Here is a 22,968-nt window from a genome sequence, read left to right on the forward strand (position 1 = left end):
TGCTTTACAAAGGAGATATTAAAAAATAAAAAACGGGTCTAGAGAATAAAGTAAAAAGCATCTGTACCAAGTTTCAAGCAAATCCATACATCTGTTTAGGCCCTAGCTCGATGTACAGATGGACGCACAGGCGCAGAGACGCACACACGCACAGACCGACGGACGTCATGACGAAAACCACTTTTTTGATTTTTTAAGTAGGACCTTTTTTAAAATTTGGTTATATTTAGGAAGTATACTACTGCCATTTGGCGCCATTGTACCTTTGATTGCAGAGGATGTGTAGGTGTACCCTGTTAGTAATAATTTTCAGCAATAAAATAATCTGAAACCCTCCAGATTTTCTATCCAAATCCATTGGAAGCAATTTCTACTTTGCAAAAATACAACTTAATACAATAAAATAAGGTGAAAAAAGAGGTAAATCTCGGAATGAATGCTAATAGAAATTGTTTTTGCTCAATATCTTCGTTTTTGTGTTCTATAACATACCTCAAAAGTATAGACAAATCTAATGTCCGCAAGTCGCGATTTTCAAGGTCAAAGCGCGAAAGGAGATTTTAAAAATTAGCAATAATAGACAATGGTATTATATACAGTATACACATATTATAATACATGTCTTCGAGGTATTTTTAAATGCTGATTCCAAAAAATTATAAAATCAAGGCAATCTGACGTCTCTGAAAAAAGTTATACCTGTTTTTCATCTGTCAATCCATTTTATTACAGGTAACAGTTGCAAACTTACTACCGAAAAACCCTTAAAAGTTATGGTAGAGCGACCAAAATTTGTATGAAGATTTTCATATCCATTATCATTACCTAAGAATCAAAACAATGCAATGAAAAAAAATTCATATCTATGAAAAATTGGTATTTTTTGAAAAAAGGAGAAATTTTGGGATATGCACTAAAAAACATCCTGGTATAATCTTGAAATTAGTGCTAATAGGCTAATTTTTTTGTTTCTATCTTTTTTTTGATATTCTATATCTTATGTCAAAAATCTAAAAAAAATCTCATGTCCGCAAGTCCTAATTTTGGAGGTTAAACTAAGTTAGGTGCAGACTTAAAGAAATAAATAAGAAAAGTTTAAATTTGTATGTACATACCTATATACCAACATAAGCGACATGATATAAAGGTATTTTTTAGCACTTATTCCAATAAAACTCACAACACAATAAGTTAACCTGACCATCCCTGAAAAGTGATGCACCTTATTCATGTTGATCTGACACAAATATCTGAAGTGTTGTTTTTCATTTTCTTTAAATCTGCACCCTATCTTCAAACCAGGAAAATTAGGACTTGCGGACATGAGATTTTTGTAGATTTTTGACATAAGATATAGAATATCCAAAAAAAAAAATAGAAACAAAAAAATTAGCCTATCTGTACTAATTGTACTAAGAGACGTCAGATTGCCTTGATTTTAGATTTTTTGGAATCAGCATTAAAAAATACCTTGATATCATGTAGCATATGTTTATATAAGATCATTGTCTATTATTCTAATTTCGAAAATCTCCATTTCGCGATTTAATCTTGAAAATGGCGACTTGCGGACTTGGGGTATGTTATAGAATGCCAAAACGAAGGTATTGAGCAAAAAAAAATTCTATTAGCATTCATTCCGAGGTGAAACCCTGAAACCCATTAACTCAATATTCTCGTTTCAATTTTATATTTGGTAAACGGTGTTCCTAAAATTTGTAAATAATTTTTTTGTCACTGTTCATGGTTGTTAAGATACATAAGTATTTATTAAAATTGAATTTTTTTTTATCAACTTTTGATACTTTCACCCAATTTTTTGTAGGACCTACATATATTACCTACATTATAGGTAGGTACTGTAAAACTACTTGTATTTTTTTATGAATTTTGTTTGTAAATTTCATGTAGATTTAATAAATTAAGTCGCCACTATTTAATATTAGGGAATATTTTTTTAAGCGTTTTTGGACTTTTGTATATATTTTGTATAGCATCGACTTTTTTAGCTTTGAAAAATATCCACTTTTTAATATTATGTATACCTAACTAAACATTTTAAAGCTTTTATTCTTAAAATTTAAAGTGATTTTAGCCAATTTATATATATAAATTATCGATATAATTTTCTTAAAAAGCTTATCATTATATTTAGTCATATATTCAATTTTCTTTTTTTAGAAAATCGTACCTATAAAAAAATACAATATTGAAACAACCACCTGTTGCCTTCTGTAATCCTCCATAAAAACAATATAACTCGAAAAAAATCAAAACACTGTTTTGTATACCTATTTAAAAAAAAAAATCCAACAAGGGTTTACGAAAAAAAAAATACGACTTCCCTTTCCACCAACCGTAACAATTTTTCAACATCAGCCTTTGCACAATGACTCAATTTAAAAATGTTTAACTTAAAGTAAAAACCTTTGGCAGGACCCCTTGGGACATATTACATTGATTCAATTTTATGTCAATTTTCTTGTCAATAAGAGAAATCCCAATCCACATAGCAAACCTCCTTCTGCCATATTTATAGGGTACGCATGTTGTAAACCAAGCAATTTATTCCGTAAGCATAACAACACAATTCATACAACATCTATAAGCTGGATAAGGGTAAGGTAAATTCTGTGCAAATTTTTTGAAACAGGGGTGAGCAAAATTTTGCACTTGATACTTGGAATTTGACATTATTGCCATCACACCACCACACATACCACCGCTATCGTTTGTAGTCATCGGCAACGCGGCGTTATTGTCACCCTCGGATGAAGTGTGAACGTGTCAATATTACTACACCACCCTTACCATAACCAACAACAACAACAAAAAAAACTCACCCCCATGCAATGGTATTCAATTGACACGGAGACACCTCATGTCTTATTTATTAGTTATTGATACAAGCAAGTGTTTTTGATAACACAAAATATTGACACTATAAAATGTCTCAGTCTCAGTTAAATTGGTGAAATTTTTTAATGGATATAATTTGTTTTATGGATACGTTTTATTTGTTGTTACCTGTGTATGTGATTTCTTTTTAAAATTATTGTGATTACCAAACTTAATTTTCGAGCTAATAGCTTTTTTACAACGGATCATAAATGCATTACCCTTAAATTGAGACTTCAATTTTTTCACTATCAGATTTTGAGTGGTTTTATCCAAAACTTGTCATTAACGAAAACCTATAGCTAAACAAAAATGTATGAGAAACCTTGTCTTTTGGGTGTGTTTTTTTTTATTTTCTTAAAACAGAGTTTTTGTTCGTAGAGAATCGTAGAGAAAATGCTTTTTGAAGTTTAATTTTAATAAATTTATATATTTAACTATTATAGTGTATTTATTGTGATTGATGTTGTATTTAAAAAAAAAAACATAAAAGTCAGTTGAGTCCATTAAAACAATGTTTTTTTTATAAATATGAAATAAAACATTTCAAAAATTTTGTCAAAAAAAAAAAATTTGGTACGCCATTATATGAATGATATCAACACATAAAAACAAAGTTCCAATAGAATTCATTTGGCCTTTTTCAAAAAATTGATTTTTCAAGAAAACATTTTGAACTTTTTTTTAAATCCAAAAATAATATTTTTGAAAATTTTTCTTAATTTTAATATTAGAGTTAATAAAACTATAACAAATTAATTAAAATCAAACTTCTCGACATAACAGTTAAAAAATTAAAAAAAAAAAGCTTTAAGAAAAATTTTTTAAAGATAGACCTTATTAAAAAACTAACAAATATAAAAAAGTCGGGAGCAAGAACTCTGTAAGGTGATTTTTATTAATGAGTGAGTGTGCTGAATTCAAAATTGTTTACCTACAGATTTTTTCCATCACGTCTAGTTTTTGAGCTCTACTCATCAGTCATCAGTTTTTTCGCTAAAAAGTCTCAAAAACTAGTTTTGAATTAAATGCTTTTTGATGTTCGGTTTGAAAAAAATATGTAGGTATGTATTTCCGTATTATTTTGCTTTTTTTATCCAAATCAGTAGTCGAAAACTGGAATTTACTTCAAATTTGCTTCAAAAAACATTAGTTACTTTAACCACTAAGATTTTGATATATCATAAATTTATATTTCAAATATCTTTTAGAAAAAAATAATATTGTAAAAAGACAAATATATTTAAGGCGATAAATTATAGCTTTTAGAAATTGCATAAATAGTTTTGCGATAAAAAATTTAACGGTGATGTAATTCGACGCCAAAAGTCTCAAACAAACGCGTTTTTGACCTGTTAATATTCAAATATTTCAAAAATCTGATGTGCCAGTGTAATTTTGAATTCGGATTCGGAATCATCACATGCAAATTCTTTGGAAAAGTACCTTATTTTTTTTTTATTTTAAATAAATTCTTATACCCGTGACAAAAAAAGCTTTCCAACCCTTAATATTAATTACTTATTTTTTTCTATATAAAACAATCAATATAAATTATTTTGTGTTTAACACAAAATAATTTTTTTATTTTGTCTAACCCGTGATAATTAAAAAGGCTGCCTGATTTTTTAAATATTTTTTTTTGCACAGATATTGAGTTTATTTTGAATTAGTTTAGTACTAGCAACTGCCACATAGTGTTTTATGAAAAAACAAAGTAAGAAATTTCGACATAAATCTTGATCCGAGGGGGAAGCAATGCATAAAAAAACAGCTTTTTAACGCTTTTTTCCATTTTGGTTATGTTTATAAATTAATTTTAGCAAAGTATAGCAACATTTTTAGTTTAATTAATATTTTACTTTGCGGAAATGTAAAGTTTTCATGCTAATTTTTGCTAACCTTAAAAATTTTCAACATTTCTAGGACAAGGTCAAATCTTTAAAAATTTTACAAATTTATAAAAATGGATTTCTTTTACAAAAAATCACGAATTGAATATGTTAATAATTATTCTGTATGAATTGAAGATAAACAAATGTTCCATACAATTTAAAAATTATTTAAAATCCAAATTAAGTTTTTTGACTCAAACCTCGACGATGGGAACAATATTCATGTTTTCTTCGAGAAGCGTCATGAAGTTAACCTATCTGCAAAATCTATCCCCTCTTGATGAAGGGGGAACTAGTCGTGTAAGACACAAACACTACATTTAGAAGCGTTGTCAAAGACGAAAAAAAGGAAAATTTGTAATCGATTAGCCTTTAGCCACTAAAGTGGGCGTGGCAGAGGGCGGAAAGGGTCAAAACTATTTATATTTTTGTATCTAGATAATCAAATTTCCTAAATTTTGTCCAAATGGTGCACGCCGTTTTTTAGATATAAATAATCATGTACAAAACTGGGCGTGGCAGGGGGTGTGAAAATTTCGTTAAGTTTTTTAGAATTTTTCTTTATTACATCTACAACATTTTTTTTTTTGCAAAATCAATTGCTTTTTGGAAAATTGATTTTTGTCCACCATCTCCATACAATCGCCGTTCTGTAACCCGTGAGGATGAAATAACTCTTAAGTTTTTTTTGTTTTTTTTTTTTAAATCAAGATTTATATGTATTTTAACCCTCTGTCGGCACACGGGTGCGAATTTGGCAAGACAAAAATTAAAAAATTACGATTTTTCAAAAAAGTGGTCACAAAAAAGTCTCTTTATAAAGGTGAAAATATTTTTTTTCGGAATTGTGAATACAATATTCAAATTTCTCGAAATATTGTACATCAATTTCATACTTGATTCTCTATTAAATATTGTGACCGAAAAAAGTTCTAGCGACATGAAAAAGTATAAACCAAACTCGCACCCGTGTGCCTATCACGTCACAAAAAAGAGGAATGTCTACAGAGGGTTAATTCACAAATTTATTGCTAAACATCTTTAAAATTTTGTCTAAACACAAGGAAATTACAAACGAAATATTTTCTAATTAATATCTTTGAGTTTTCCACATCTATCTGGCATTTATCATCATAATCTTATTCATCTTCTTAACCATAATCTCTTTTTTTAATCTAAACATATTTCATGAAATAAATTCATTGCTTGGTATAAATAATACTCCTCATGCATATGTTCATGCTTCAAATGTATTATAATTTCAAAATAACTCCTTAGATCCGCACTTCCCATCCAATCTCATTAGAAAACATTCTTTGATACTTTTTTTTAAGTTATAAAACATCTACTTTTCTTGCCTGCCTGTTCTCATTTCACTAATTTACCTGTTTTTTTCAACCCCTAAACGCAATAAGTCTAAAGCAGCAGTAACCTTCATTATCATCACCGACAACGACAACGACGACGCCATCATCATCACCAATGTAATTACTCTTCAGGCAAAAGTCCTTCCGACTTAAAAACCCAAATCAATTTCACAGGCTCCACTCGGCTTCACTTTTTCCACATCTTCTTCATATACCAACATATACTAACATATTTTTATCTAAGTACATATAACTTCCTTTTCTTCTTCTTTTGGTATAGTCTTCATCTCTTTTATACTTACATACATCGTGTGATGATATTTTAATGAAATTTTTCTACCTCGTCACACACTCTCATGATGATGATGATGGTAGTGCTAGGATGTAACACCAGGATGACAGGTGCCTTTAATAAGATACACACATTTGGGGTATGGGGTTGTTCTGGGGGGGTCTATATGCGAGAGACTTTGCTTTGAAAAACATCACCTTCCCATAGCAGAAAAACCCTTCTCATCGCTGGCAACACAAAATAAAGAGAGCAAGAGGAAACCCGGTTCCGTTCGGGTTTCTTTCACTTAGAAAACATCAATCAGAACTCTTTCATGAGCACATCCTTTTTCCTCTATAATGTGTGGAAGTGCTCTTATGCTGATTAATTTCATATCCTTGTGTGTTCCATAACCCTTTTAACCTCTGCGTCATCATATCATTTCTCGACAACGCCAACGCACCATCATACCATGTTTATACCTCTAGAACCTGTTATGATTTTTAATTCATTATATACATTTTTAAATTATTAAACAAGAGAGTATGTTGGAGCTGGAGGTGATCCTTATTATACAGGATGTGAACAATTTCCACATTATAACAAGGTCACACGCACTTACGCGTTTCATTGCCTGATGTACCCCCCTTTTTCACCCACATGTCAGTCTTTTATAAAGTTTTTCATCATACACATTTTGTATGCATGTACGAGCCCTATTTTGGGAAATTTTATAACTCTCGCATGTCCTTTTTTAGTCCTGGAAAAGTTTGGTAAAATTAATTTTAAGTTGAAATTCATTTAGTTTCCTTATGCTTGGCGCTCTCTCGATCTACTTGTCGACACGTTGTGTGTATTTCAAGTGAGAATAAATTTATTCTAATGCAATTTGCATGAGAGATAGAAAAGTTTAGCATGTTGAGTGCGGAATAAGTTTTTCGTGTGTCTGTCCGAAAGCCATGTTCGATGTGGGCAGGGAAGTAGAGGTATCTAGGGGATTCAGTAAAAAGTTTATATATGCGGCATTTATAAAAGTCCCTTTGGATTACAAAATGAAAATCAGTTTAACATGTTTTTTTTACTTGCGATATAGGTACTATAGGGCAAGTTTAGGATTCGTAAAAAAAATCGAACTCGAGATAACAATTTTACATGACATTACGATGATGGAGAATGCCAAAAAAGTGGGTCCGGCAATTCTGTCTGTCTGTCTGTCTGTCTGTCTGTCTGTCTGTCTGTCCGTCTGTCTCTATCTATAGCTACAGCCTAAACGAGTGAAGTGATTTTCTTCAAACTTGGTAGTTAGCAGTTTTTGGTGATTCCCTAGAGGGGAAATTGAAATTTTTTTTTTATGACCAAATCTAACGGTACCTGCCATATAACGGAAATAGAAAAGTTAATTTTTTTCAAAAACGGCTCTAACGATTTTGATTAAAATTTTTGTGTGTAGTACTACACATAAGGTCCAACTTTTTAAATAAAAAAAATATTTTTTGTACCGTTATTAACGGTACCTGTCATAGAACGGTTTTTTTCGTTTCTGAATATCTCGTACAAAATTAACCCGATTTAAATGAAAATTTGTATACAAAAGTGTGTAAGTAAAGATAATATTAAAATTTTAGAAAATTTTCAAAAAACGCATTTTTGGTTTTTTAAAAAATATTTCAAAATTTTTTTTTGAAAAATCAATTTTTTGAAAACGGATCAATGAAAAATTTTGAAATTTAGTTTTTATGTGTAAATTAATTATTTCTTCAAAATGGCATACCAACTTTTTTTTTGAAAAATGTTAAAAAAATTTTATATATAAAAAATTATTTTTTTAAAAAACGGCTCCTACAATTTTCAAAATTTTTTTTCTAAAAATACCTTTTTATACGAGAAATAAAATGGCATATTTGTTTTTTTTTTTAAGATATTTTAAAACGGAGTTTTATTAATTATAAAAACAGATTTAATTTTTTTATACTACCTATGAAATTTCTTCAAAATATCGAATTTTAAATTTCTTGAATAAAAAGCTTTAACATTATAGTTACTTTAAGCATAAGAGCAAGTACGTGCGACCCCAGTCGTGCAATTTATTTTTTTTTGTATTCTGTTCGATTGCAAGGACATACATAGTTGAAAAAAATAGAAAATCCTCATGTCTTTTTATACAAATAGAATTTGGGTGTTGAAAGGCTTACACATGTTCTTGTTGCTTTGGATAAGAGTTTTGAATTTACATCCGGCGGAAGAGTTGCTTCACAAAAAATGGGCGTTTCAATTTTTCAAAAAGTTGTCACCAATATAAATTGTCCTTGTTTCCGTTATACAAGAAGCAATGAATTTAAATGTATATTCAATATAGATGTAGTAGTTTTTTTGAGAGGAAATTGGCAATTTGTGGTAGAACTTTGGCTGAACAATGACTTTTATGCATTGGAATTTCATTTCTGAAATTTTGAATTTTTGCATTGCCTTGCTAGCTCTATGAAATTATTTCTTATTAAAAAAAAAAATTTTAAATAGAAATGGAATAGGTCCCAAATTTATATTGAACATTTGTTTTACGGTGTAGTATAGACTTATAAACAGGTTTCTTTTCAAGTTAGAAAATTGCCCTCAACAAAGTCCCAAAAGAACAGAAGGAAACTAGTAAAAACGATCCGAATACAAACATAAAAAAAAAACACGTATACACCCTAGTGTCCCATTGTTGCACAAAATTACAATCTTAGGTATTATCAAAATGTTTACCTACTGATTTTGCTATGAGAATTAAATAAATATGTTTATGTATAATATAAGCATGCTTCTGTTGGACATTTTAACTTTATCCAAATTAAGGCCAAGAATGATAAGAATAATTATAAAGAAAGCTTCAAATTTTTTGTAAAATCAAAAAATTAATCGGGAAAATTTAAACAGGTTTTGAAAGAAAAGAAACAGTTTTTATTTAAACCAATTTATAGAATGACCACAAAAAAAGTCAAAAACAGTTGTTTTTGCATTTTCTAACGGTAATAATAATTCATAAACGGTACGTCAAAGAATATATTTGACTTCGGATTCCAGTTCAACACACCGAAAAAATATATGTATGTCTCGGCGCCCAAAAAAAATTGAATTTTTTAGATCTGTGTAATTTATGGAAAAAAAAATTACTGTTCGAATTTTTCATAACAAATTGGTATGACGTCTAGAAAAAAATAGTGTCTGACACAAATGGAAAAAAAGTTTCAAGAAAATTAAAAAAATAATAATTATTTTTCAAAAATTATTTGAAACTTAAAAAAAAATCAAAAAATTTATATTTTCAAAATTTTGTTTTTATATTGGTCACGTTCAGGAAACATTAGGGACTAACGCGAGTTGGGGAGACTTTTCTTGCTTAACTTTCCAGTCAACTTTCCAATTTTTTTTTACAGCTAACCAATCAGAGAAGCGAAGGTTGACTAAATTTTAAGTTCCTAACGTTTCGAAACCTGCCCATTGAGACTAATTAAAAGTTACTTTATATTTTTTTTAATGAGTTGAGTCAAGAAACTAAAAAAATAAGAAAACGATTTTATGATAGCTTACGAAACTTTTGTGTCTACAAACAAAAAAATTTTCCTGAGTTGATCTTTTTTTAAATCAAATTTTACATATTGTTGTTTTTGGATATGTTTAATTTTGAAAAAAAACGCGGTGTTTTCATATTCAAAATAGTTTTAAATCTGAAAATAAAAGTTGAGCCTATCGATTAGCTTTGCAAGAAAGAATTTCTACTACTTTTTGAAAATTTGGTTTTGTATTCAAATGAGAAACACAAAACCTTCTTCTGAAAAACTAGAAAACAAAAAAAACATTTGTTGAGTTTTGAAAAAAACGTTCCTCAATAATTATTTTACATAAAAAAACATGTTTTAAGTGTTAAAGAGATTCATAGAGATTGTTTGCCTAGTTAGATGAGAGATCAATTTTTAATTTTTGTAAGGACTTAAAATACCTAGAAGTCTTAATCCTATCTAGTTCCGAATTTCATAGGAAATTGAAGATGTGTTTGTGACCACAGTCCTCAATGGACCGTTTAGAAGGCATATCCTAAACTAAAAGTTAGTACTGCCAACATATAATACAAAATATTTCTTAATCACGTGAGGGGACCTTATTCATTTACTCTCAGGACTGAATTTTTCTATAGTCAAAAATTATATTCATATATTTGAGGTTTATTCTATTGATGCTTTACTAAAATCTTTGTTTTTATCGAACTATAAAAACCTGTCAATATGTACATAAGTATTCATGTGATTTTAAATTATTTCTATGGAAAAACAAACATAATTACAGGCTCAGCACAACTAGCACCACCGTTCCTACCCTAAGGATTGTTTATTCTTGTTCAATGTTAAAATATTGCTCCCCTTTTGGCTCTGTCATCACTTCCGTCAACATTTTCATAAACACATCAATAACAAACAACATTAAACCCCCAAACTCTCTATCCCATCTCCTGCGATATAGCTTGTCGCTATTCTCGTTGTCACCCAATTATCTAGAATAAAAGATGAACGCGCCTCCTTCGCACTTGGCAACCAACAACCCACACCATCTTTAGATTCTATAAAGCAGAAGATTAAAATCCATTAAACACTTAATCTTCTAACGAGAGTTGAATAAATTCTAAAGAACATTCGAAAGAGGTTAAGGCCGAGATGACACCCAGCATAGTCAGAAATACCTACGAAAACAATATCCAACAAAAAAAGGGGTGCATTAGTGAGTATATAGAAGAGATAAACTTTCACCCTGTAGCGTTTTTCTGTTCACGTGACACTGCTGAAAATTTTAAACCGCGAGGTGTTGTTGTGAATAAGTAAATTTTTTTTGTCTGTCTCACTAACACACTGGTATAATATAATCTCGCTTTTCGCGATTTTCAAATTCCATCGCCAACCCCTCTCAAGTATTTCTTTATTTTTCAAATACAAACAGACAATGCAAACCAATACAATTATGCGGTAATTTAAGCTCCACAATGGCTTAGAGCTTCAATAAGCCCCCAAAACAAGACAAAAATAGGACTGTTTCGACGGATTTTATACACACACAATCGTATGATTAAGCTGTCTCCTTTATTTCGAAAGAGGATTTACAAAGCCCTCTCAACAAAAAAATAAACATAGTCTAAGTAGATCAATTTTGTAAAATTACCTGGCAATTTGAACGATAAGCCACCCATAAGTGGATCCGGACCAAATCGCTGCGGGCCAAATGCAAACGGATGAAATCCTTGATGGCGCACTTTTGACCTTGGCTCACGGGGACCATCAACTGTCACTTTGATGGCTTTAATATAAGTTGCTACTTGGACGGGGGATGATGATATCACGATGGTTAGACTAAAACTTTTCCCTGAAATCAATAAAAATATATATACATAAATCAATTAAGGTATGTTTGTCTGTGTGCATATTTATAAGTAATTTTTGTAAGTGTTTTAATTAACGGTTCATTGTCTGGTGCATATAATTAAATTTTGATTAAGTCATTGAGAACAAAAGATATTTTGCATAATACCATTTATTTTAGAAGGGATGCAACTTCATCAAGATATTAATCAATACCCTTATACTCGTACATCTACACAAGATAGGGTCTTGTGAGTGCAACTTGAGTGCATTGATTCCGGTGATTATCTTGAGGAATTTTAACTGATTCTCAAAAGGAGTTATTTACAGTGGATTGCACAAGGGTTAATTTTGAAAAGAAAATTGGAAGGGTATAAGATTAATAGAAGGAATGGTCAGTCAGTATCAGTAGGAAGGAAGAAAATATTGACACCATTTCAAAAAAAAATAAATTAATATCTTTAAGTGGAGTTTTTTGTTTAAGATTTATGCATAGTATTAATTCTTTAGTGTAGGATAATAACCTGGCAGAATGTTTACTTCTACTTTTCCCTCAAAGTAATATCATTCAGACACGCTAAATGTAAACCAATATAATTTTTTTGTCTGAATACCATGAAGATATCTACCAAAATACCCAACAGTATTGACAAAATTATTTCCAATTGTATCTTTTTCATTCAGTTATCAATTTCAAAAAGTTAAAACTATTAATTTTACTAATAAAAGTCGAAGGAAAAGTTAAGTTCCCGCATAAACAACATATCATAAAAACGTAAAGATTGCCTTAGTTAGGCAAAAAAAAAATGTTTTTGAAGCTTATAGTTTCCAATTAGTTTCACAGAAATTAAAGGACACAATTCATAATATTCGAAAAAAAAAGATTTTGTCTGTAAAGCCGGTTTACGGACGATGATTTTACGTGATAACGTGGTTAGAAAACAGGTTGTGTGCTTTTAAAATGAGTCAATTGAAGCGTTTATTTATTTCAAACAATCATAATTTACAAGAAAAAGCTAAAAAAAATTACCTTTTTTCTTTTCTCATTATATTAATTTTTTATTTTTAAAGCTTACAAAAAAAATTATACCATTAAAAAGCCAAATATTTCTTCTAAATAATAAAACCATTTATAAATTTTTACAATGCGCAAAAAGTATTAATATAATTTATTAAAAACAATCATTTCTTATGAAAAAAAGTGAAAATATCATTTCCATCACCCAAAAATTAATTTTTTTGATATAACAACCTATGATGAATTTTATACCACCTGAAAGCTTATTGCTTCAGCTCAAAATATATATATCGATCATGTCTATTAGGCATCTACAAAAAGAGCTAGAATTTTTTGAACTCGATCAATCTTCATTAAAAAAAGCAAAAAAATCATATAATTTTATGTTCTCACGCTATTGAATAAATTTTTTTTTTAGACAACCTATAAAACATTTTGTATCATGTAAAAGCTTATAAATTCACCTTTCATATGAGGTTTCAATCTTATTTCTACGATGCCTAGAAAAAAAGTTAGAATTTTTTAAAGCCAACCATGTCGAAATTCCAAACTGAGATTACGGTTTACGGTACTTCCCACACTGGTGGCTGTTCATAATCAATAGATCTCCACAGGTGTTTTGAGGTATTTCGCAAGTTTTTTAATTTAAAATTGTGTAGCTTGTAGTGAATGTACAATTATGTGTGATATACCAAATGAAAGGTAACATCATCGAGATGCTCAATAAAGTTAAATCAAATTTTTATTTGCCTTAGATCAAAAGATAAAACCTGTTGAATAATAAAACTTTATTTTACCGTTATCTCAAAATTGATTGAAATTTTGCACATATATAGTTATGTCTATTATCTATCTACAATATAAATTTCATTTATTTATCTGTTGAAGAAAAAAAGAAAATATGGTTAAAAAAGGTCAAAAAACTTGGGACAAAAAAACTTGTTTTTCCCGTTATTCGGTCAAAAACCATTTTGAAATACCAATTTTTTGCACATGTATGCGCACAGTCATAGACTACATCTTCTATAAGCTTGAGATTTTTTGAATGCTACAAAAAATTTAAAAAAATAAAAACTCATCCAAAAGTACCCCAAAATAAGTAGGTGTTTTTCAAGAATTCATATTTCGAAACGCAGTAACTTAAAAAAAATCCGTATTAGACCCCTAACTTTTTTTTAATTATCTTTTGACTGACGTTTTTCAAATTGTCAAAAAAAAAAAAAATTCCCCTACCTATAATCACTACTTTGTCAAAGGTCTACCTCAGTTTTTAGCTTTAGAAAACCATTAATAGCTTGGTTTTGAAATTTTTTAGAATTTTTTCAATACCATTGCCAGGCTTGCAATAAATTTATCTATTGAATAAAAATAGCCAATTTTTTTAAATTTTGTTTTAACCCTATTCACCCTATTTTTTAAAATCCTTCAAATGTATTTAACTTTAGGTTATTACCACGTCAAAAAAATGTAATCACAATAAAGGACTAGAGAATCCATGAGCAAAAATTTAGAGCTCAACCCTCAACCGATTTTTTTAAGCATTTTATATAAACTTAAAATATTAAAGTGCATATAGCAAAAACAATTCGAATGTCAATGTGATGAAATAAAATTGCATTTTATCAACAAGAAGAGTTACTTAACACCATCAACTCTAACAAAGTGCATCCTTTTGTAAAGACATAAATTCAAAATTGTCAAAAGTCATATATTTGTTCGCAAAATAAAATCAGTACAAGAAATTAGACGAACATTCACCCTTGCCAACTGCCATTTCATCGGGCTTAGAAAATATTTATGCAATGAAGGCCACTCTCAAAGTTATAAGGTAATGCTGTCCACTTTATTGTGCTGAGCCTGCTGCATGTGTCAAAAACATAAACATTGTCAAGATCGAATGAAAACCAGATAGGTTTTTTTGAAGAAAAGATTCTTCGGGTGATTTTGGGTCCAGTGTAGCCATCTCCACGTTAAGTAGGTCGCACACGCACGTAAAAATTCAAATCAGACTGTACCGATAGAAAATTCTCATACTTTTTTCTTGAGTTAATCCACTAAGCTTTTATTTCAATATAAACAAAAAAAAACTTAAATAATAATTTTCTTGTCCAAACAAAATGTCACCAATCTCCTTTAGACAATAAGGCATTGTTGTGCATTTTGGGGAATAAAGACAAACCCCAGATGTGGCACCAAAATGTTTGCATTCTAAGTTGCAAGTGTAAATATATTTACAATGCGCCACCAATGAAGGTGAACATATATGTGTGTGTGTGTATGTGTATCTGTGTTTGAAACATTTAATCCTGGAAAAGCATCCCAATATCATATAGGCAGTGTTAGTGGTGTAGGTATAATATGTGAAATAGTATGACAAGCATAATACCCTACTATCATTACCTAGGGCTTATACTATATGGGGAAAATGCAAAAGCGCATTATCATCATCATCATCATCACCATCATGAGGGTATTATTAATGCGAAATAATCGGGCAGATGTGTAAACAAATTTCGATTCCCTTATTAATTACTTGTCAAGGCACCTTGCCAAACATAGCAAACGACTAGAAAATCAGCCGCATGCACCGCCAGATGTTTGTTTTGGGGATAAAACTATATCTACATACAATTTGTGTGTATGTGTGAGTTTATGCTGAAACACACGGATTGCCCAACTTAGAGGTGGACAATGGGCAAATAGATTGTAATATTTCCGTATAGCATTTCGGATTAGATCCTAACCCCAACCGACCCGACCGATTGTATGCAAAGATGTCACCTCTCAAACACCCAAACTTCCAGCTTTCGAAGCTCATTCATTAAACTCATTATTGCTCCGAATGTCCGGGTGTGTAGTTCGTTTTCCTGGAGGGCAAGGACGTGTGTGTGGAACATACCATGCTTCTGGTAATAAGACATTTCCTCTCCCATGTCCTTTTGCATGTTTGCTAGTGTAGGCTCATGTATATTGTCGTCAGCGTCATTGTCATCCTCTCATTCGGATCCCAGGATTCGGTATTAGTTGGAAGGAAGGAGTATACCCAGCGGCAGCGTTGGGAGACATCGCACGATATGTCACTATAGGTTGTGTGTTGATAATTTTCTGACTTACTTTAGGCAAACAACAACAAAAGACGAATTCTCTCAGATACTTCAGAGGGTTTGTATTCAGATTTGGATATGCAAGCAATTGTCAAGAACCCTAATTTTTCGGAGAGAGTGGAGAAACATTCCAATGTGGACAGTTATTGGTGTTAAATGCGTTTTAAGTGGATGACAATTGTTGTCATCTGAGGCGTTGAAACAACGCCCTTAGGTATATATCACCTTTATCTTATTCGGACTGTGCCTTCAAGCCTGATGGTGGTGGCAAGTTGATGATGACCGGTGTGTTTGGTTTTGATAATTGCCTTGTTCGCTACGACACACGATTTGGAGTTTGGAATGCTATTGACCAAACAAACGAGCTTTGACGTAGTCATCATCATCGTGAAACACTATTTGTTGTGGTTTGTTTGATTGTGTGGAGTTTGAGACGTGTAATCGAGAGAATGTTCGGTGGTTTTTTGGTTAATGGGGGAACTTTAATTTATTAGACTTTATTACTGTTTTTTAGGTGGCTTTTTTGAGTTTCGCACACCCAATTGGTGGGAGGTCAATCTTCACTTATGTGCATTATTTTAGGTTACATCTTCCTGTATACCACGTGGTCAAAAAGCAGAGCACAACAAAAGAGAACAACCCAGAAACCAAGAATAGAATAACCTTACTAATAGCTGTTTCTATGAGCTGAGAAAGTAGTTAAGGAATAATGGCTTTTGTAGAGAATTTAAGAAACGCTTTTTAGAACAGTCATTATCTCTTTTTTATCATTTTTAATGCATTAAATTAGATATAAATGTCAGCTTTGTGTGAAATATTCTTCTCTTGAAGTTCCTAAAATGCTTCTTCTAACGGGTTTTATTTCAACTCTTTTGACATAATAATGCAAATCATAGTGTGACGTTTTAAATTTGGCATTGAACTACGTTGGGCTTGAAACCACTAGTGCCTAGAGCTCTGAACTAAGGAAGACCAGGGCCCTATTGCACCAACCACTTTGCACTTTGCATTTTGCAACTTTGCAAAACAATACTTTTCTGCAAAGTAAAAGTGCAAAGTGTTGCACCAAAAATTAAAAGTTCCCTACTTTGCACTTTGCAATTTTTGATTTTTTTTGTAAAGCAAAAAGTGTGTGCGTTGCACCAACTAAAAATTGAAAAATTTGCAAAGTAAAGCAATAAATAGTTTCAACTTTTTTTCGTTGTTAAAAAAAGTTTAAAGAAGAAAATAATAGAATTTTTAATATCAATATAATTTCATTATTTTAACTATAAATTGCAATCATTCTTTGAATGACGGATAATTTTGAATAAGGTGGTTGGCAATTCTAGAAAAGGCTATGTGGCCATGAAGCAGAGGGCAGAGGTGCGTTCTTTATTTTACCATACTTTACTTATGTTTATATTATCGAAGTAAATGGTCTATTGTTTAGTTACAATTTCTAACTATTTGAAATGGTTCCTCAACTCCTTTTGAAGTGTCAAATAGTCACGATTCGTAACTTTATCCAACTCACTTCCATGATACGAGTTTAGTGAGTTGTTGATCTATGAAATAAGATGTTTGGTTTTCAAGACAATTCAAACATTTGTATTACTTTTATTAATCAGCGGAAAAAAAATTCGTTTGACAGTTTATCATTACCTAACAACAAATCGTTTCTAAATGATTTGTAAAAAGAACACAACAAATTCGAATAATGCCACTTCAACTTCTTTTCACATAGTAACCATAGTTAAATATTCCCAATAGTATTATTCCTATAATTTCAAAATTCATTCTTAATTTTACATCACTCACGTACCTACTTTTACTATACTCTATCTTCAAAAAGTCATTCAAAGCGATTCATTTTTTATTTCATAGATCGATAAGGGTATATTTAAAAGGCTTAAACCCAATTTCTCACCACCTGATCATTCTTTTTAGCGGAGTTATTCACAAAAATGCATTTTTTGGGATATTTTACTTCTAAGCTAATATCTTTGCTCCAGTTTGTCGTAGACCAAAAAATAAACATACATTCTCTTCCTTATAATATTTTCTATCGTTGTATGTAATTTCATTGTATTAAAATGAGTTACTACAAAATGGCAGCCAGTTAAAGTCAAATTCTAGTTGTTAAAAAACACATTTTCATTTTTATTTCGAAAAAAGCTTATGTTATGGTCAATATTTTTCTAACTTATTTTGTAGCCCTCTTAATTTTCTGCATTTTACGTGGGTCGTAGGTCAAATGACGCTTTGACTGGAGTAGAACTATACACGAGAAAAAGCCATCCGCAAATGAAATTTTGTCTTTGCATATTATTGCAAAACTTTGCAGAATTTGATATGGAAAGTGCAAAGTTTTTTTGGTTGGTGCAACGAAATCGAAGAATTCCCTGCAAATTGGCAAAACTTTGCACTTTTCAGAAAAGTACTTTGGGCTTTGCAAGTTTGTGGTTGGTGCAACAAAATTTGCAAAGTAGGAATTTTTGTTTTACTTTTCAATAAAATAATTTCCTCTTTGCAAATTGGAGTTTGGTGCAACAGAATTTGCAAAGTTAAAGTGCAAATTTGCAAAATGCAAAGTGCAGGTCTTTTAATGAGCCCTAATTAGAGATGCTAATTATAATGCACACCTTCGGCCTTTCACAAGTACAAAGCTGTACTTTTGTTCTAAATCTTCTCAAACTCATTTTGTTAGGCACTTGCACCTTTACGCACAGAAAGAAAAACTACAAAATTTCAATTAACAAGTCAAAACCACTTTAAATAAATTTTATATCATCATCCAACAATTACTTCTTTTGACTTCTTGCCAATATTACGTAGTACATTTTTGTGTGTCGAATTTTCCACATCTACACACACAACCAAAAATAACCAACAACTTCGCTGCTACACCATAAACATACTATAGTTGATTTATAGCAAATCCTTTGCCAGACTAAAATCAATTACATCATACATCGTGTTTTCACATGTTTTTTTTTTTCGGTGTGAATGGCAGAGAAAAAGCCAAAAACAACCTGTGTGCGGTGTCAATGTGGCCACCAGCCAATGGTTTCCATCCAGCACACAAGTCTCTGAGATTAGAAAAGGAATTCATTAAAGCGAGTCCTTTTCCAACAATATAATGGCTTCACATTACAAGGCTCTTCTCATACAGTTAAAATATAAAAAAAGAAGAAACAAACAAACAAAAAAAAGAATACGAATTTAAACACTTTAACAAAAAGCTTAAGTCTCCCATGTGTAGAGTGTATGGAAAGTGCCAACGATAAAAAAACAAGAACCCTGACACTCGCTGTTGTCCTCGTCGCCATTGCCATTGCCACCATCGACTACACAATCATAAATATTGCTCCCAATGTTGTTTGGGGAATTTCATTCTTTCATGAGCAAGCTCCCCTCCCAACTTGCCATTCATCATAAATTCAACCCTTTTTTTTGTGTCCTTGCATCCATTTAACCTTTTCTTTTACATTTTCCGTCGTCCCCGGAGCTCGCAACCACTATATACCAGATATAGCTACCAACCATAGCCTCAAGGCTTTGGCGTTTTGTTTCAAATGTGTTGACATTAAGGATAACAATAAGCAAAAGGAAGCTCACAAAAATTGTTATATCTAAATTCTAAGGGTTGCTTGCTCCAAAAAATATATCCCCCGTTTATCATAAACCTTCAAGCAAGGCAGGGTGCGGTGGAGGCAAACACAATTGCTTCAAAAGTCATGAATCAAAAAATAAAAGGGCTACCTAACTCGCGTTCTCTGCAGCATCCTCCTCCTCGTCGTCCTTTTCATCGGGAATATCAAAAAAGTTTATTTCTTAAGGGTTCGTTCGAATGAGACCACGTTTAGACCCACACTCTAAACAAAAGTGATGAAAAATATCACTTTAAACTTTTTCGTTGACAAAAAAATTTTCTATAAAGCCAACAACCCCTGTTGTGCACCAAAAAGGGGTTAGAATTATGACAGACTGTTGCATGCTTGTGGAAAGGGGCATCAAGCTTAACTTTTCTCGACCAAAAACCAAACCATAGACGACGGGACCAGAAAAGCAGCGTTGACACTTTGCCTCAAACCCTACCGCCGCCGTGTCGTCGTGTGCTACTGTATTACCCACCGCTCTTGATGCCTCACCTCGCCGATGGTTTTACCGAACGAGTCGGTTGCCTTCGAAAAATGACGATGATATGAACCGCCCGAAGAAGTCATTTAAGCATTTGTCAGAACTGTCAGCTACAATGGCACCCCATGAATTTCTTATGCTCTCTCTGCATTTCACACCCACAGGACCAAAGTAGAAACCTAGGTACACTCTGTACACGCATATATGAAGGCACATTTGTGCAGTGCGTAACTTTAAGCAGGGGCACATTTGAAAGTAGGGGCCTTTTGCACTGATTCTAGCTTAAAAACTTGATAACCCGAGTAAAAATAGAAATTGAATTTTTAAATAAAAAATAGAAAAAATTCTTGCCCGACGCCGCACTACAGTCGCACGAACTGGCAGTTTGTTGTTTAAGTCAAAATAACTTCGAAGACGAATCAAACATTTGTATATGTACGAGAATAGAATTTTTGATCATGGTGCAGCGCTGGTGCATCGAATTTCTTCATACTAAATCAAATGGTGCGGAGGTGGTGCGGCGGTGGTTTAGAAATTTAGAAATTTTTAAAATTGTGCGGTGTTAGTGCGGCGAAATAGAAATTTTTGATAATAGTGCGGAGGTGGTGCGGATGTGGTGCGGATGTGGTGCGGAAGTGGTGCGGCGGTGGTGCAGTGGTAGTGCGGTGGTTTAGAAATCTAGACATTTTTAAAATTGTGCGGCGGTGGTGCGGCGAAATAGAAATTTTTGATAATGGTGCGGAAGTTGTGCGGCCGACGCTGTGGCGCAATTCCATTTTGATGCAATATATGATTTTAAAGTTCCTAGCAAACTATTTTTCACTAGACTTTTCCTAATAGACCATCTTTTCATCGGATCAGGCCCTCAAGATAACAGCTATGAGCCTGAAAAAATCACTTTGGCACGTTAGTTTAATGGTACTGCAACAAGATCGAGTATTACGGGGCAGTTGTTGTTGGTGGACTTGACTAAAAGTGTGTACATTCTGGTTGGGTACCCTATCCACCTTCCAACAACAACATCAAGTGGACATTAGTCATACAACATGAAGCTACTACACATACGAATAGATAAGAGATAACTTTAGATTTGGGCATACCACACTGAGCCTTAGGCATCAGGGTTTGGACTAACATCATTCCGCATCCTCTGCCTTTGCTCTATAAAATCGAAACAATGCGAATTAAATTGCAGCTTCTCTCTCCCCCTTTGCACTTTGTTTCTTCTTTAACCCTAGAGAACTCAACTTGAATACAATGATGGTGTAAAATATAAATGTGGCGCCGCCACTACCACCACTATACACCACCATATCAACCCCCCACAAAGAGAGTTGGGGGGGAGATAATTGTTTTTGTTGTCGCCTTAGCACCCAATGATGTCAATGTGGCGCATTTGAATGTTGTGAGTCTGCGAGTGAGAGTTAAAAGCAGGGGTGGGTTGAGTAGGCATGTTGCACAGCATTATAACCTAACAAGAAATAAATTGTTGCTGCTGCTACTGATGCTGATGATGTTAGCAAAAGTATGCTGGAATGAGTGAATAGTAGTAGAGGGTTGAAAATTGCGTTGCTTAATGGGATTCTTATTAGAGAGGTTTGCACCAAATTCGGGAATTTTCGTTTTGTGTTGCTGTTGATGCGATAGAGAAACAAAAAGGAAGCACGCAAAGTTCGCTTAATGGAGGTATTCCGACGATATAATTAAAAAAAGAAAAAAAAAAAAGTAATAGAGAGCACGATGATGATGATGCGGTGTGAAGCAAGAATTTAATTTTAAATATTCTTTCATAGTAAAAGTTACTTAAAGTTATTTCTTAGGGGCGTCCTTTTTTAAATCAGTATTCATTTTAAGAATTAATAAAATTGGTTCACTCAGTCAAAAGTTATGAGGTAACAAACACAAAAAAAAAATAAAAAAAAAAATACAGGCGAATTGAATACCTCCTCCTTTTTGGAGGTCGGTAAAAAATATGATTTTTGTTCAGTATAAAAATTTTCTTTTTCACTTCTTACCTCAATTAACTAATTTAATCACTTTTCACTTGCGATATTGGTTTTTGACAAAAAAAAATTTATTTTTTTATTTCGATTTTTTAAATTTTCTTTTGAAAATTGTAAGAAATTCGACTAATATTTAAAAAAAAAAAAAAAAAATATTTGATGGACACGTATTCCATTGATTTTTTTTCAATGCAGAACATTTTTTATTTGCAGTAAATTTTTTTTTTTTAATGCAAAATATTTTTATTTGCAATATAAATTTTATTTTTAAATGCAAATATTTTTCAGTTGCGATACATTTTTTTTTTAATGCAAATATTTTTCAGTTGTAAGAAATATTTTTAATTTAATTTCAAATGCATTTTTTTTTTTAAATTGATATTTTTACAACCCTTTTTAGGAGAAAGTCAGAAATTAAGAAAACGGTTCTATGACAGAAAATTAAAAGTTGGACCTTATTTGTTAAAGGGCAGTTTTTTTTTGACGTTATAACGTCTTATAAATCGATGAACCATGGCAGCCACCACGAAAAAGTGACGCCATTTTCTAATGTTCCACTTGAAATTTTTAGCAGTGCTGCAAAAATTTCAATTCAAAATTAAAAATAAACTATTAGAGAAAATCTTCTATAGCTTATTTGAAAGATAATAACCTAAAGTTAAATTCATTTGAAGGATTTTTAAAAATTCCATCTTTTAATAGGTACGGTAAATAGGGGTAAACGCGACAATGTATAGAGTTGATTTTTTTTAATCAATAGATAAATTTATTGCAAGACTGACAATGGTATTGAAAAAATTCTAAATATTTTCAAAACCAAGCTATTAATGGTTTTCTAAAACTAAAACATGAGGTACACCTTTGACATGGTAGTGATTATAGGTAGGATCATTTTTTTAGACTATT

The 22,968-nt window shown here is 31.6% G+C and overlaps 1 protein-coding gene across 1 annotated transcript in view; it reads right to left on the minus strand.

Annotated features, from left to right (window-relative positions):
* Positions 1 to 22,968, minus strand: part of LOC129912676 (segmentation protein Runt) — a 53,762-nt gene that overhangs the window by 7,421 nt on the left and 23,373 nt on the right. Inside the window, exon 4 of the mRNA XM_055991032.1 lies at positions 11,619 to 11,819. Within this exon, the coding sequence (XP_055847007.1) occupies positions 11,619 to 11,819 (201 nt within the window). The remainder of the gene's footprint in view (positions 1 to 11,618; positions 11,820 to 22,968) is intronic.

This window comes from Episyrphus balteatus, chromosome 2 (assembly GCF_945859705.1).
Source record: "Episyrphus balteatus chromosome 2, idEpiBalt1.1, whole genome shotgun sequence".
NCBI classification, from domain to species: domain Eukaryota; kingdom Metazoa; phylum Arthropoda; class Insecta; order Diptera; family Syrphidae; genus Episyrphus; species Episyrphus balteatus.